The following is a 13,291-nucleotide window of genomic DNA, read 5'->3' as shown; positions in this document are numbered from 1 at the left end:
TTCCTCTCCAAGCTTCGTTGATAATAACTGATAGGCATTGAGAATACAGTGTGTGTGAAACTTGTCGTTTCAGGCCTGCTAGGTTTGCAGAATTTGGGCTGTGCCTTCCTCTTCCAGAAACCTTTGTTTGCTAAAAGAGAAGCAGGAAAATGCCAATTGCCTTATTTTAGTATGGGATTAAAATACATGTGGCAAGGAGCTCATGGGGCCCAGCTGTTGGCTGAGGTTTCAGTCCAAATAGAGAAGAAGAAGAATGTGGGCTAGCTCTTTAAAAAATAAAGGCACCGTGCTCTTCTGCTATATGAAGGAAACAGCTGCCAAGAATTGGTCTTTGAAGAACGGTGAAACGTAAATGAGCCCTTGACTCTCTTAGTTATGGAATTGTCTTATTAAAGATTCTTATAGTGGACACAAATTAAGGTTCAGAAACCATAGGACATTGCTAATTTCTGTTCTGTAAGTATGGGTTACCAGGAGGAAAAGAATGTTCTTTCGTGCCTGGCACCAGTTGGTTCAGTTGAAAATTTCTTTCATGTTTGTTGGAATGTCTAGTTAAAGACAGATAGGAGAAAACCAAGATGCTGAAGTTCAGCTCCATTAGTGGACATGGAAATGTGACTCTGGCAGTTAGGCTTTTTGTCTGAGGTCAGCTAAACTCTGTCCTTTGTTATTTGCAGTTCTTAACAATCTGAAGTATGGGCAGTGGACTTTCATAGGATTTTACTTCTTGGTAGTGGGGGGGATGTTACTTCTTGATAGAATCTCTGCCTCTGCCTCTGCCTAGCCCTAGAGCATAATGATGTAGATTTAGATTAAATATGCAGCTGTACTGAAATTTTACTCATTGAGCACTCTTTTTTTTTTTTTTTTTTTTTTAAAGATTTTATTTATTTATTTTTCAGAGGGAGAGCGAGCACAGGCAGACAGAGTGGAAGGCAGAGTCAGAGGGAGAAGCAGACTCCCCGTGGAGCAAGGAGCCCGATGTGGGACTCGATCCCAGGACGCTGGGATCATGACCTGAGCCGAAGGCAGCTGCTTAACCAACTGAGCCACCCAGGCGTCCCTCATTGAGCACTCTTAATCTGAATTCTTGTGTGCTCTTGCTGGAATGATACTCTTATTTAATGACAACATTGTCAGTTTGCTTAGTGTGCTCAGAAATCACATTTCCATAGCCATTCTCTGGGCCTTGTTTTATTTTATACACACACACACACACACACATTTTTAAAAAATTTATTATTTTTTATAATCTCTACACCCAGCGTGGGGCCCAAACTCATGACCCTGAGATCAAGAGTTGTATGCTTCTCCGACTGAATCAGCCAGGTGCCCCTCTCTGGGCCTTATTTTAAAGAGTAATAATGTGAGGGGTGCCTGGGTGGCTTAGTTGGTTAAGCTTCTGCCTTTGGCTCAGGTCATGATCCTGGGGTCCAAGAGCCCCACATTGGGCTCCCTGCTCAGTAGGGAGCCTGCTTCTCCCTCTCCCTCTCCCCCCTGGTTGTTAACACGCTTTCTCTCTCTGTCAAATGAATAAATACAACCTTTAAAGAAAAAAAAAAGAGTAATATAATATTAACCAATCTGAAGACAAGAGGCTGGTTATATAAAGATGGCACCTGGCAAAGAGTTGCAGAACACGTGAGATAATTGATCTTTGAATGATACGGGCTATAATTACAGTGTTAGAGGGGCTTTAGAGTTAAACATCAACTATGCATTTATTGTTTTCTTTCTAGGTGCATGCTATTACGATGCTAACCAGTCTATGTATGTGTTCGGAGGCTGTACCCAGAGCAGCTGCAATGCTGCCTTCAATGACCTCTGGAGACTTGACCTAAATAGCAAAGAGTGGATCCGACCTTTGGCTTCAGGTAAGAAAGAAAATGCCGATCTTTGTCCTCTTACCAGGTAACTCCCTGTGCATGGTAATTCTTTCTGGCTGTTTTGATGTTGGTCTCTGGTGCTGGGGCCCCAGGTCCTTTGTCAGATCTGCTGTGTAAATGCCAAAAGTAATGTGTTTGTATAAGGTCTTTGAAATAAAATTCTTTAAAAAAGCTTTATCCTGAGTACTGGTGCACTGCCAGGATTGCTGGGCTACTGTGTGAATTCGTTTGTGTGGTTTTCTCAAGTGCTTGCACTGGTGTGATATGCTTTTTGGTATGAAGTTGAAGTAAGAGCAGACACACAGCATCGTGAGAACTATAGCTGACTGACAGAAGCTGTTGTCCCAGGGCTGAGAACTCTGAATGAGTATCTTTTGTTGTCGCCAGCTCAGATATTTGGGGAGTGTATGGAACATGCCTCTGCTGGTTTCTCTCAACAACCTAGGAGTGTGGGAAGATTCTTGAGTAGGTACATTCCTGCACAGCCCCACTGTGCCACGGTTCTAGCAAAAAGCAACTGTTTTTTTTCCTTTTTGACCTCACCTTTCTTGAGGCGGGTGGGGGATTTGTTTTTGCACGCTTGAGGCAGGACAGTTTGAAAAGACATAGCCACAAGATTGAAGGAGCTGGGGTGATAGAGAAATAGAGTCCACGAAGCATCAAGCACTCTCCGAGATTCATTGGCAAGCTTTCCCCGGACATTCATTTGGCTTTTCAAGGTCGGAATTCACTCTCGGACTAAAGAGACTGAGGTTTTCCTTGAGCAGATTCTTATTTAGGTCTTGATTTACTGCTTTGAGTATTAGATGGGAAGTGACTTGGTATAGTAAAAAGTGCCCTGAGCTAAGATGAAGAGACCTGAGTTTCATTTCCTGGCAAAACAGCCAGTTCACCAGGTATCTTTGTACGGGTGACTGCATCTCTCTGGGATGAATACGGATTAGGACTAGGCGATTCTGTTTTATAGAGGGTTGGGAAGGCTGGTTTATGCTTCCCTTTTTTTCTGTGATGACTGCTGTGAATGTCTAGGCCAGAGACTTAAAACCTTTTTGAGATGAGGCTACATTTTGCTCCCCCAAAGCTGTAAACTCCTGTTCCTTCCCCTGCAGTAGCCTACTGACGGCGGGTATTCATTCACGAGTGGGGCTGGCATGCGTATAGGTGAAACTCTCTATTAAAATCATTAGAAAGATGACTAGGTGTTAATCTTTTAAAAATTTTGAAAGTTTGTACTATTTTAGGGCCCTCTGAATTGTGTGAGGGTTTCCTTTTCTAGCCCTCTGTCCCCTGTTGCACTTCGTGCAATATTAATATTTAGAATCACAGATTCAGCTCAAGCATCCTGTTGCCACTGTACTTGGTGTCTAGGTCCCATTTCAGAGCAGCTTTGATTTTTCTAATCACAAAATACCAATATAATCTTTCTCTGTCTTGTAACCAAGCTTTATGCCTCTGATGATTTGATATGGAGCTCTGGACTGTGGGACCTTCATAGCCTATTGCTTAGTTTCCCTTATTTCTCCCTGTAAGGTAGATATGGGACTTTTTATTAAAATCACTAAGGCTATGTTTTGAAATCCCCAAGGTAGAAGTATCAGAGAAATAACTGACTTTAAAAATACAATGTTAGGAGTGCCTGTGTGGCTCAGTGGGTTAAAGCCTCTGCTTTTGGCTCAGGTCATGATCCCAGGGTCCTGGGATCGAGCCCCGCATCGGGCTCTCTGCTCCATAGAGAGCCTGCTTCCTCCTCTCTCTTCCTGCCTGCCTCTCTTGCCTACTTGTAATCTCTGTCTGTCAAATAAATAAATAAAATCTTAAAAAAAAAATACAATGTTAGGTGTGCCTGGGTGGCTCTGTTGGTTGAGCATCTGGCTCCTGGTCATGATCTCAGGGTCGTGAGATTGAGCCCCGTATTGGGCTCCATGCTCAGTGGGGGGAGTCTGCTTGAGATTCTGTCTCCCCCATCCCCTCTCCCCCGCTCTTGTGCATGTGCATGTGCTCGCTCTCAAATAAAAATCTTTCAAAAAAATAAAAATACAATGTTTGACTCTTTCCTTTTATAAAACATAGAAACTCCTGAAGGTTTGATTTTCTAACAAAGTGTCTCAAAGAATCTGCTAGCCACTTCACTCTAATCTACAATTAAAGCCTAGTTTTAAAGGGGGGGAAACAGCTATTTGAAATGTCTACTTTTTAAACAAACAAGCAAGCAATAGTTTTTAAAGAATCCTGTGAGATTTTCCTTCAGGCAGAAATCCCATGGGAAGGTTGCCTAAGGAAATGTTTCTGCCTGCTGTCATGAGTTCCAACCAAATTACTTCCTAACTGAAACATCAGTGAGTCTTTCTGAACAAAACACAGTTGTTGATATATGCCTTGGTGTGCCTGACTCACCCATTTTAGTGCATGGGGGTGGGTAGGTTGGAAGGTGGCTAAAGGGAGGGTGCATGCCACCCTTCCGTGTCAGCTGTGAAGTCTTCTCACATGTGAGCATTGGTAAGCAGCGAGTATTCAAAGCACCAGCCTGAACAGGGTTCAGTCTCTGCTCGTGTAGTGGTGCAGAGAAGAGCATCCCATGAGCAGGAGGGGGCGGTCTCATTTTGGAGCAGTCTTTCTGGAGAGCGCTCCTGCATCAGGCGTCTTTTTCCTTGTTCATTTGTTGATCCTGCAGATGAGACTGGGGCCTTCTCATTTTTGGTGACGTGAGCGGTAACCCGCTCAGGCTGCCATAGCAACATACCATAGACTAGGGGCATAAACAGCACAACTTTCTCTCTCATAGTTCCAGAGGCTGGGGGTCCAAGGTCAGGGTGCTGGTGAGGGCCGTCTTTCTGGCTTTCAGACTACCTTCTTGCTCTGTCCTCACCTGGAGGAGATTGTGTTCTGGTGCCTCAACCTCATAACTTCATTAAACCTGGTTATTTCCCAAAGGTTCTATCTCCAAAGGCCACCACACTGGTGTTAGGGCTTCAACATACGAATTTTGACAGGATACAATTCAGGCCGTAGCCATTAGAATTAATGTGACTTGCCCCTGAGTCCTTATTATTAGTTCCTTTTGAAATGGTAGAAGTGCTCCATCTCGAGGGAATGTGGTAGTAACTGGTGTTAGAATGACAACTCACACCGCTAAGAGACTTAGTTGGTAGAACATGTGTCTCTTGATCCCAGGGTCGTGAGTTCTTAGCCCAACATTGGGTGTGGAGCCTACTGAAAAACCAACCAAACAAAAACAAACAAATAGAGGCGCCTGTGGGGAACTGCTTATCCCTTGCCTCCCTGCTCTCTCTCTCTCTCAAATAAATAAATAAAATCTTAAAAAAAAAAAAAAAAAAAAAAAGAAATGTAGAAAGAAAGAGCTGAGCGAGACCTACCTACAGCCAGTACTTCTCAGACATTTCCAGTGAAGTACCTCCTTCTCCCCTTACAGCTGTTGCTGCAGCCCCTCCTCTCATGAAGCTTATATTGTATTGGGGGAGAAATGAAAACAAATAGAAAGTATGAAGAGAGCAGGGAATGAGATAGAATAAGAGGGGAAGAGCTACTTTAAACAGGAGGCAACATTCTTTGCTGATTTGAAGGATAAAGAGTGGAGTGAGTGAGACCAGCAAAGACCCCGGGACAGCAAAGAATGGAATGTATTGGAGGACCTGAAAGCAGACCTCTGTGGATGTAGCATGATGAGCAAGGAGTAGAGTGGTAGAGATGGAGTTGAGATGTAGACAGGAGCCAATTCATTCCTACCTCAAGGTCTGGAAGATTTTGAAATTTTAAGCAGAGGGATATTATGGATCCAATTTATGTTTTATAGAACTCTTTTGCTGCTGTTTAGGAAATAGATTGAAGCCATGAGAACAAAACAGAGACCGGCCAAGAGGCCATCACAGTGGTAGGAGGTGATGACTTGGACTAGAGTTCTAGTAGTAGAGAAAAAGGCTAACGGATGAATTTGAACTAAAATTTTATGATAGAATCGATAGGACTTCTTGATGGTTTGACTGTGGGAGGGTGAGAGGGTTAGTCAAGGCTGATTTAGGTTTCAGGTTTGGCAGCTAGGTAGACAGTGGGCCTGTTTGCTAAAATGGAAAATGTTTGGAAGCGGGGTGCCTGGGTGGCGCAGCGGGTTGGGCCTCTGCCTTTGGCTCAGGTCATGGTCTTAGGGTCCTGGGATCAAGCCCCACATTGGACTCTCTGCTCAGCGTGGAGCTTGCTTCCTCCTCTCCCTCTGCCTGCCTCTCTGTCTACTTGTTATCTCTATCTCTCTCTGTCAAATAAATAAAGTCTTTAAAAATAAAAATAAATGTTTGGAAGAAGTTTAAGTTTTAATTTCTTTATACTTTTAAGTGGTGGTGTCCCATAATTAGTTGTTGTGAGATTTTGACATTTAAAATAGAGGGACTACCTTCCCTTAAATGATGTCATAGCCCTTCCTTTTGTTTGGTTAATTCTACTCTCATCATTCATTTGTTCTGGCAGCAAATATTTATAAATTTACTACCTTGTGTCTGGTATTATTTCAGATGCTGGGGATGCAGGAATGAATAAAACAGACAAAAATCCAACTCTTAATGGAGATCAAATCCAAATGAGAGAAGACATATTTTAAAGGACAAATAGGGACACCTGGGTGGCTCAGTGGGTTAAAGCCTCTGCCTTCGGCTCTGGTCATGATCCCAGGGTCCTGGGATTGAGTCCCACATTGGGCTCTCTGCTCAGCCTGCTTCCCCAGCCCCCTGCCTCTCTGCCTACTTGTGATCTCTGTCTGCCCAAAAAAATAAAAATAAAATAAAAGGACAAACAATGTTGGGTACCTGGGTGACTCAGTCGGTTGAGTGTCTGACTTTGGTTCAGGTCATGATCTTGGGATCCTGGGATTGAGCCCTTTGTCAGGCTCTGTGCTCAGCAGGGAGACTGCTTGTGCCTCTCCCATTACTACTCCCCCTGCTTATGGTGGCATGCACTCACTCTCTCTCAAATAAATAAAAATTTTTTTAAAAAATATTTTTTATTTATTTATTTGACAGAGAGAGAGAGAGATCACAAGCAGGCAGAGAGGCAGGCAGAGAGAGAGAGGGGGAAGCAGGCTCCCTGCTGAGCAGAGAGCCCGATGCGGGACTCGATCCCAGGACCCTGGGATCATGACCTGAGCCGAAGGCAGCGGCTTAACCCACTGAGCCACCCAGGCGCCCTCAAATAAATAAAAATTTTTAAAAAAATAATAAATAGGGGTGCCTGGGTGGCTCAGTGGGTTAAATCCTCTGCCTTCGGCTCAGGTCGTGATCCCAAGGGTCCTGGGATGGAGCCCCACATCAGGCTCTCTGCTCAGTGGGGAGCCTGCTTCCTTCTCTCTCTCTGCCTGCCTCTCTGCCTACCTGTGATCTCTGTCTGTCAAATAAATAAATAAAATCTTTAAAAAATCCCCAAGCCTGGGTCCCATTAAAATAAATAAAAATAAATAAATAAATAAAAATAATAAATATATGACAATATAATACAGTATATTAGAAGATGATTAAGCTACTGAAGGAAAATGATCACATGTTAAGGGGGTCAGGGATAGGGGAACTATTACAGCTGGAGTGCCCAGGGTAGACCTCATGGAGGAGGCAACATTGAAACGGAGACTTGAATGGGTAAAAGAAGCGAAGTGAGTGGAGAGCTAAGGAAGCAACATTACAAACAGAGAGGAGAGCCAATGCAAAGGTCCAGAGGTGGGAGTCGGCTTGTGATAGTCCATGGATAATGAGAAATCAGTGTGACTAGCACCGGGTAAAGTAAGGAGACTCTCCTAGCAGAGGGGGTCGGGCAAATAATGGAGGGGAATGTGTTATCCATGTACAGCTTCTTGGCTGCTGTAGGGAGGTTTTCACATTTTTTTGAGTGAAGTGACTGGTCGTTTGGGGTTCTGAGAAGCCTGTGGAAGAGGACAAGTGTGGCAGTGAGGAGGCCAGCTTAGAAGTGGTAGCAATAATCTAGGCGAGAAATGACGGTGATATGGACTAGGGTGTGGTCAGGAAGTTAAGAACTGAATGGATTGGACACAGCCAACAGGATTTGAATGTGAAGTACAAAAGAGGCGTCAAGGATGGCCCTAATGATTTTTAGCCTGGGCATTTGAAGGAATGGCGTTGCCATTAACTGAGGCAGGTAAGACCTGTGGGTGGTCAAGGTTGGTAAAGTGCAGGAGTTGTGAGAAATTCAGTTTGAAACATCAGCGTTGAAACACACATTTGGACCTCCAAGTGGAGGTGTGTCTGGAGTTCTGGGAGATAGCATGGAAGTTATTAGCATGTGGATAGATTTAAAACCATGAGGCTGGGTGAGATTGCCAGGGGAGTGAGTGAGGATAGTAGAGGAGGGTAAGTCTGGGACATAGCAGTATTTGGAGATCAACGAGAAGAGGGGAAACAGCAAAAAACTAGAAAAGGAACACCCAAGGAGGTGGCGAAAAACAAGGAGAACATGGCATCTTAGAAATCCATACTTGGACGTGTTTTCAGGAGAAAGATAATCAGCTCGGTCCTGCACAGCAAAGAGATCAAGTCATTTGAGGACTTAGAACTGTCCTTAAAAGTAGTATAGAGTATTTTTTAAAAGATTTTATTTATTTATTTGACAGACAGATATCACAAGTAGGCAGAGGCAGGCAGAGAGAGAAGGCAGGCTCCCTGACCAGCAGAGAGCCCGATGTGGGGCTCGATAGCCCGATGCAGGGCTCTATCTCATGACCCTGAGATCGTGATCTGAGCTGAAGGCAGAGGCCTTAACCCACTGAGCCACCCAGGTGCCCCCAAGAGGTTTATTTTTAAGATGACAGGTTGTATAGCAAATTCGTGCTGATGGGAGTGATCTAGAGGGAGGAATGGGTGTGGATGGAGAGAAAGGATTGTTAGAGCTGTGTCCTCCAGTGGTGAGAAAGGCAGGGATGTTGGTTGTGGATGGGAGCATTGACAATTTATCCAAAGGAACAGGAAGGGTTATGTGATTACAGATGCTGGCGGATGGATAGATGTGGGAACTAGTGGAAGTTATCACTGATTGCTTTATCACTCAGATAAAATAACTGAGGGTGCAACAGAACAGATGCCTTTGGAAATCCTGGCAGGTGATTATGAATGTACAATTGTCTACATTGTAGTCTTTGCCAGAAGGTTCTAGGAAGTTGAATGTTCCACCCTCTGGTGTTGTACTAAGGAACACCTTAATTCTTAATCAGCCTGTGTTTGATTCCCAAAGTAACTGCGCAGTTCTTGGGATAGGTTCTTCAAAAGACTAAGGTTTAAACTGTTTCTACAATACCCTTTCATCAGACTGGGGCTGATTTTGGCATCTGTTTAATATATAATAACATCATCAGTCACAGTCTCTTTTGGTTACTTCAAATCACAGTAGAGATTTCCAAGCATACATTTTTACACTTAAAATTGGAGTGTTCTGATTTTCAGAACTTCTTAAACATTAGCCAACACCCATTTACAATAGGGGAACAAATTTCAGTATTTGAATTTTCCACCGGTAAGAGAGTTGGTAAATGTTAGGGGAAGATTTAAAGCTCACACTGTCATTCATGTCTGTTAACTAGTCCCGGAGCACAGTAGATTTTTCCACTACATTCTCCCCATAGAATCTTCTTGCCCAATAAATGCTTTTGCTTTTCATTTTCTTCCCTGTCAGTCACACATGCAGTTTCAAGTGACAGCTTATGGTTTGGGACCTTTGTTTTAGAAAACAGGGCAGAGATACACAACTGAGCCCAGGCCATGTTCTGGTCTTGGCCTTGCCACTCCTGAGCCACTTGCCTCTGAACTTAATCCTTAATCACTTCTGCATTCTTTGGGCCTTGATTTCCTTCTCTGTGAAAGAAGAGACAGGATCCCTGTTTCTAAAAATCCCATAGCAGGGTGCCTGGGTGGCTCAGTGGGTTAAATCCTCTGCCTTCAGCTCAGGTCATGATCTCAGGGTCCTGGGATCAAGCCCTGCATCGAGCTCTCTGCTCAGCAGGGAGCCTGCTTCCTCCCCCACTCTCTCTGCCTACTTGTGATCTGTCTGTCAAATAAATAAGTAAAATCTTAAATAATAATAAGAGAAATAAAAACAAAAATCCCATAGCAGATCAATTTATCCAAGTAAACTAAAAATAATAAAAATAATATATTGCTCGACCTCATATCAGACTTACCTTATCTGAAGGAGTTGGGGATAGAGTGGTAGATCTTTTTAAAAAAAAACAGAACATGTCCCAGTTGATTCTAAACCTAGCTAAATTTGGAAATCCTGGATCCCTATGGAATCTTGTGGCTTTCTTACTGTGCAGTCTGTGACCTAACTTTGTTATCACAGTCTATTAGGTGAGTGTGTAATGTGCAGAGCTGTACTCCCTGACTTTTAAGGAAGGATGGGTGCTCTGTGCCCTCTTCACTGCCGCTTTGTAAAAAGGGCTGCCTTTTACCCTGCTTAGTCACGAGTGGCCTGCTGTCTGAGGAAATGTGTATGGACATCCGTGAGAGGGCTTTGGGGTGGAGTGTTGGTGGTCTCAGATTCTTTAAACAAACTATCTAACCTTCAAACCAACCCAGTTAGGTTGGCACTCTTATCCCCATTTTACAGATGAGGAAGCTGAAGCTCAGAATCACCTAGTAATTTACCTAAGCTCACACAGCCAATGAATGATGGAGCAGTGATTGAAACCCAAGATTTAAAAAAAAAAGAAAAAGAAACCCAAGATTTTGTCTCTAAAGTCTGTGTTCTTTCTGCTCTGTCATGCTGTGAGTAGTTTCATTTTCTGTATAATTTATTTCATATTATCTGTTTTTTTAAAAACTTTTATCTGTTCCAAGATCCTGTCTCAGGATACATTACATTTAATCTTAATGTCTTCTTACATTCCTCCTAGCTATGACAGTTTCTCAGACTTCCCTTGTTTCATGATTTTCACAGTTTTGATGAGTACTGTCGGATACTTTGTGGGCTGTCATTTGGTTTGGGTTTGTCTGAGGTTTTTCTTATGGTTCGATTAGAGTTTTGGAGTTAGGAGGAGGAACACCACAGCAGTAAAGCATCCTTCTCATCATATGCTGTCAAGAGGACATACTATGAACATGTTTTATTGCTTTTGATAATTTGATCACCTGGCTGAGATAGTGTATCTTAGATTTTTTCTACAGTAAAATTTTTCTCCTTTTTTTGCTCTTTCTTTAAAAATTATTTTTTCAGGGTGCTGGGTGGCTCAGTTGGTTACATGTCCAACTCTTGATCTCAGCTCAGGTCTTGATCTCAGGGTCATGAGTTCAGGCCCGTGTTGGACTCCACACTGGGCATGGAGCCTACTTTTAAAAAATTGTTCTTTCTAGTTTATTTTTCTTTCTTTTCCTGTGATTCCCTTTATTTGTAGTTGTCCTTGGTTCTTGATCTTCCTTTGAATTGGGGTTGGCGGGGAATAACTGAGCTATCTGGTGTTATGTCTATCATCAGAGTCAGGAAAGGATAATGAGCATAGGGTATGTCATTTAAAGAAAAATTTTCACAGCTTAGGGAGGTTTTGGGGTTTTTTTTAAAGATTTTTATTTATTTGACAGATAAAGAGAGAGCACAGGTAAACAGAGCAGCAGGCAGAGGGAGAGGGAGAAGCAGGCTCTCTGCTGAGCAGGGAGCCCGATGTGGGGCTCGATCCATGGACCCTGAGATCATGACCTGAGCTAAAGGCAGACATTTAACTGACTGAGCCACCCAGGTACCCCTTAGGGAATTTTTAAAATATCAGTAAGACTTTTAAAGACTTTTTGGTGGGGAGCAGAATGCTGAAGACAACATCTATTTTATTATGACCTTGTACATCCAGATCTTTCCAGCTACCTAGAGCCAAAAGCTCTACTGGAAATCATTTTGTTTCATTAGGACTGTTCCCTAAACGAATAATCACATCTTCCAAAATCACTGAGTTTCCAGCAGGAAAGCTAGTTTACTTTTGGAGTTGGGCAGCAAAAAGAAAGAGTGTTGGTCATATCAGATGTCTGTGGGAAGGCCAGGATATCCTCAGAAGCGGGAAATTTCTGAAACTGTCTAGAAATAACTGCCCAAAGTATCATTGTTTCTCTTACTGTGTAAATGATACCTTAAAAATGATGCAGATCGGGCTCTTGGATCCACAGATGTTTTGTTGTCCTGTGTCTGGTAGAAAAGCTTAGTCTTAGGTTCTCTGCTGCCCTTTCCTGAGCCTGTGGTAACGTGTCCAAAAAATGTCAAAACAAATAAGGGAGTGTGCGACTGATAACCTGGCACCAGGTATAACCAAAACAGCTAACCAGAAGAGTCTGTTCTGGAAAAGATCACACAGTCCTTTCCTCAGTTTAGGTTCCAGGTGTCGGTGTAGACATTGAAATGGCTGAATGTGGAATTTTTAAAAATAATGTATTAGTGTACTTAATCATAGGCATTAGATTCTGCTTTTTAACATTGTTCTGCATCTGAACACTTTATACATTATTTTATTTTATTTTTTTTAAGATTTTATTTATTTATTTGACAGAGAGATCACAAGTAGGCAGAGAGGCAGGTGGGGCGGGGGGCGGGGAAGCAGGCTCCCTGCCCAGTAGAGAGCCCCATGCGGGACTTGATCCCAGGATCCTGGGATCATGACCCGAGCCAAAGGCAGAGTCTTAAATTCACTGAGCCACCCAGGCACCCTTTACATTATTTAAAATCAGCATTATATGCCGGTATGTTCTGAGAATGCCAATTGTGTGGAGATGAGAGAGGTGGAAGCTTATCAACTGATAAATATTGGACCATATAACAAGAGGACACACATGCCTTTCAAATACACTCCAAGCTTCTGCTCTCTGTCCTAGAAACAGGCCATTAGGGGTGCCTGGATGGCTCAGTCAGTTAAGCGTCTGCTTTCCTTGGGTCATGATCTCAGGATCCTGGGATTGGGTCCCAGGTCGGGCTCCCTGCTCAGTGGGGAGTCTGCTTGTCTCTCTTCCTCTGCCTGTGCGCCTCTCTCTCTCTCTCTCTCAAATAAATAAAATCTTAAAAAAAACAAAAACAAAACACCTCTTGGCTTTCATATCTGTGCACTGTTAACTGTCTACCTACCATCTTGACAGGCAGTTTTTGGTTGCTTTGGGGTTTCCTGTGCAGTAAAACTCAAATCATCTAATATTTCTGTTTTTCTCAGGTCTCCACATAACCTTCCTTCCCCCCAGCAGCTCTTGTTGTGTTATGAGCACAGTAGACTTCATTTTGCATGGTGCCTTATCCCTGTGTATCTCCATGGCTATATAGATTTATTGATGTTACTTTGTGTCCTGAGTGAAATTGCAGAAGGCTAATCTTACTTAGGGAGAACACAAGATACTGTCCTAGAGTCAGTCCTGAGTCCTGCCCCATGGATGGCACTGTTGGTT

At 43.1% G+C, this 13,291-nt stretch overlaps 1 protein-coding gene across 2 annotated transcripts in view; it reads left to right on the top strand.

Moving 5' to 3' along the window:
* The window catches only part of FBXO42 (F-box protein 42), a 105,841-nt gene that overhangs the window by 67,688 nt on the left and 24,862 nt on the right, over positions 1-13,291 (top strand). For both annotated transcript variants that reach the window (XM_059135059.1, XM_059135058.1), the window contains exon 4: positions 1,740-1,874. In XM_059135059.1, the coding sequence (XP_058991042.1) occupies positions 1,740-1,874 (135 nt within the window). The remainder of the gene's footprint in view (positions 1-1,739; positions 1,875-13,291) is intronic.

The sequence above is a fragment of the Mustela lutreola genome, chromosome 10 (assembly GCF_030435805.1).
Source record: "Mustela lutreola isolate mMusLut2 chromosome 10, mMusLut2.pri, whole genome shotgun sequence".
In the NCBI taxonomy this organism is placed as follows: Eukaryota; Metazoa; Chordata; class Mammalia; order Carnivora; family Mustelidae; genus Mustela; species Mustela lutreola.
The sequence above is the reverse complement of the archived record's forward strand: the minus strand, read 5'-3'. Positions and strand labels throughout refer to the sequence as shown.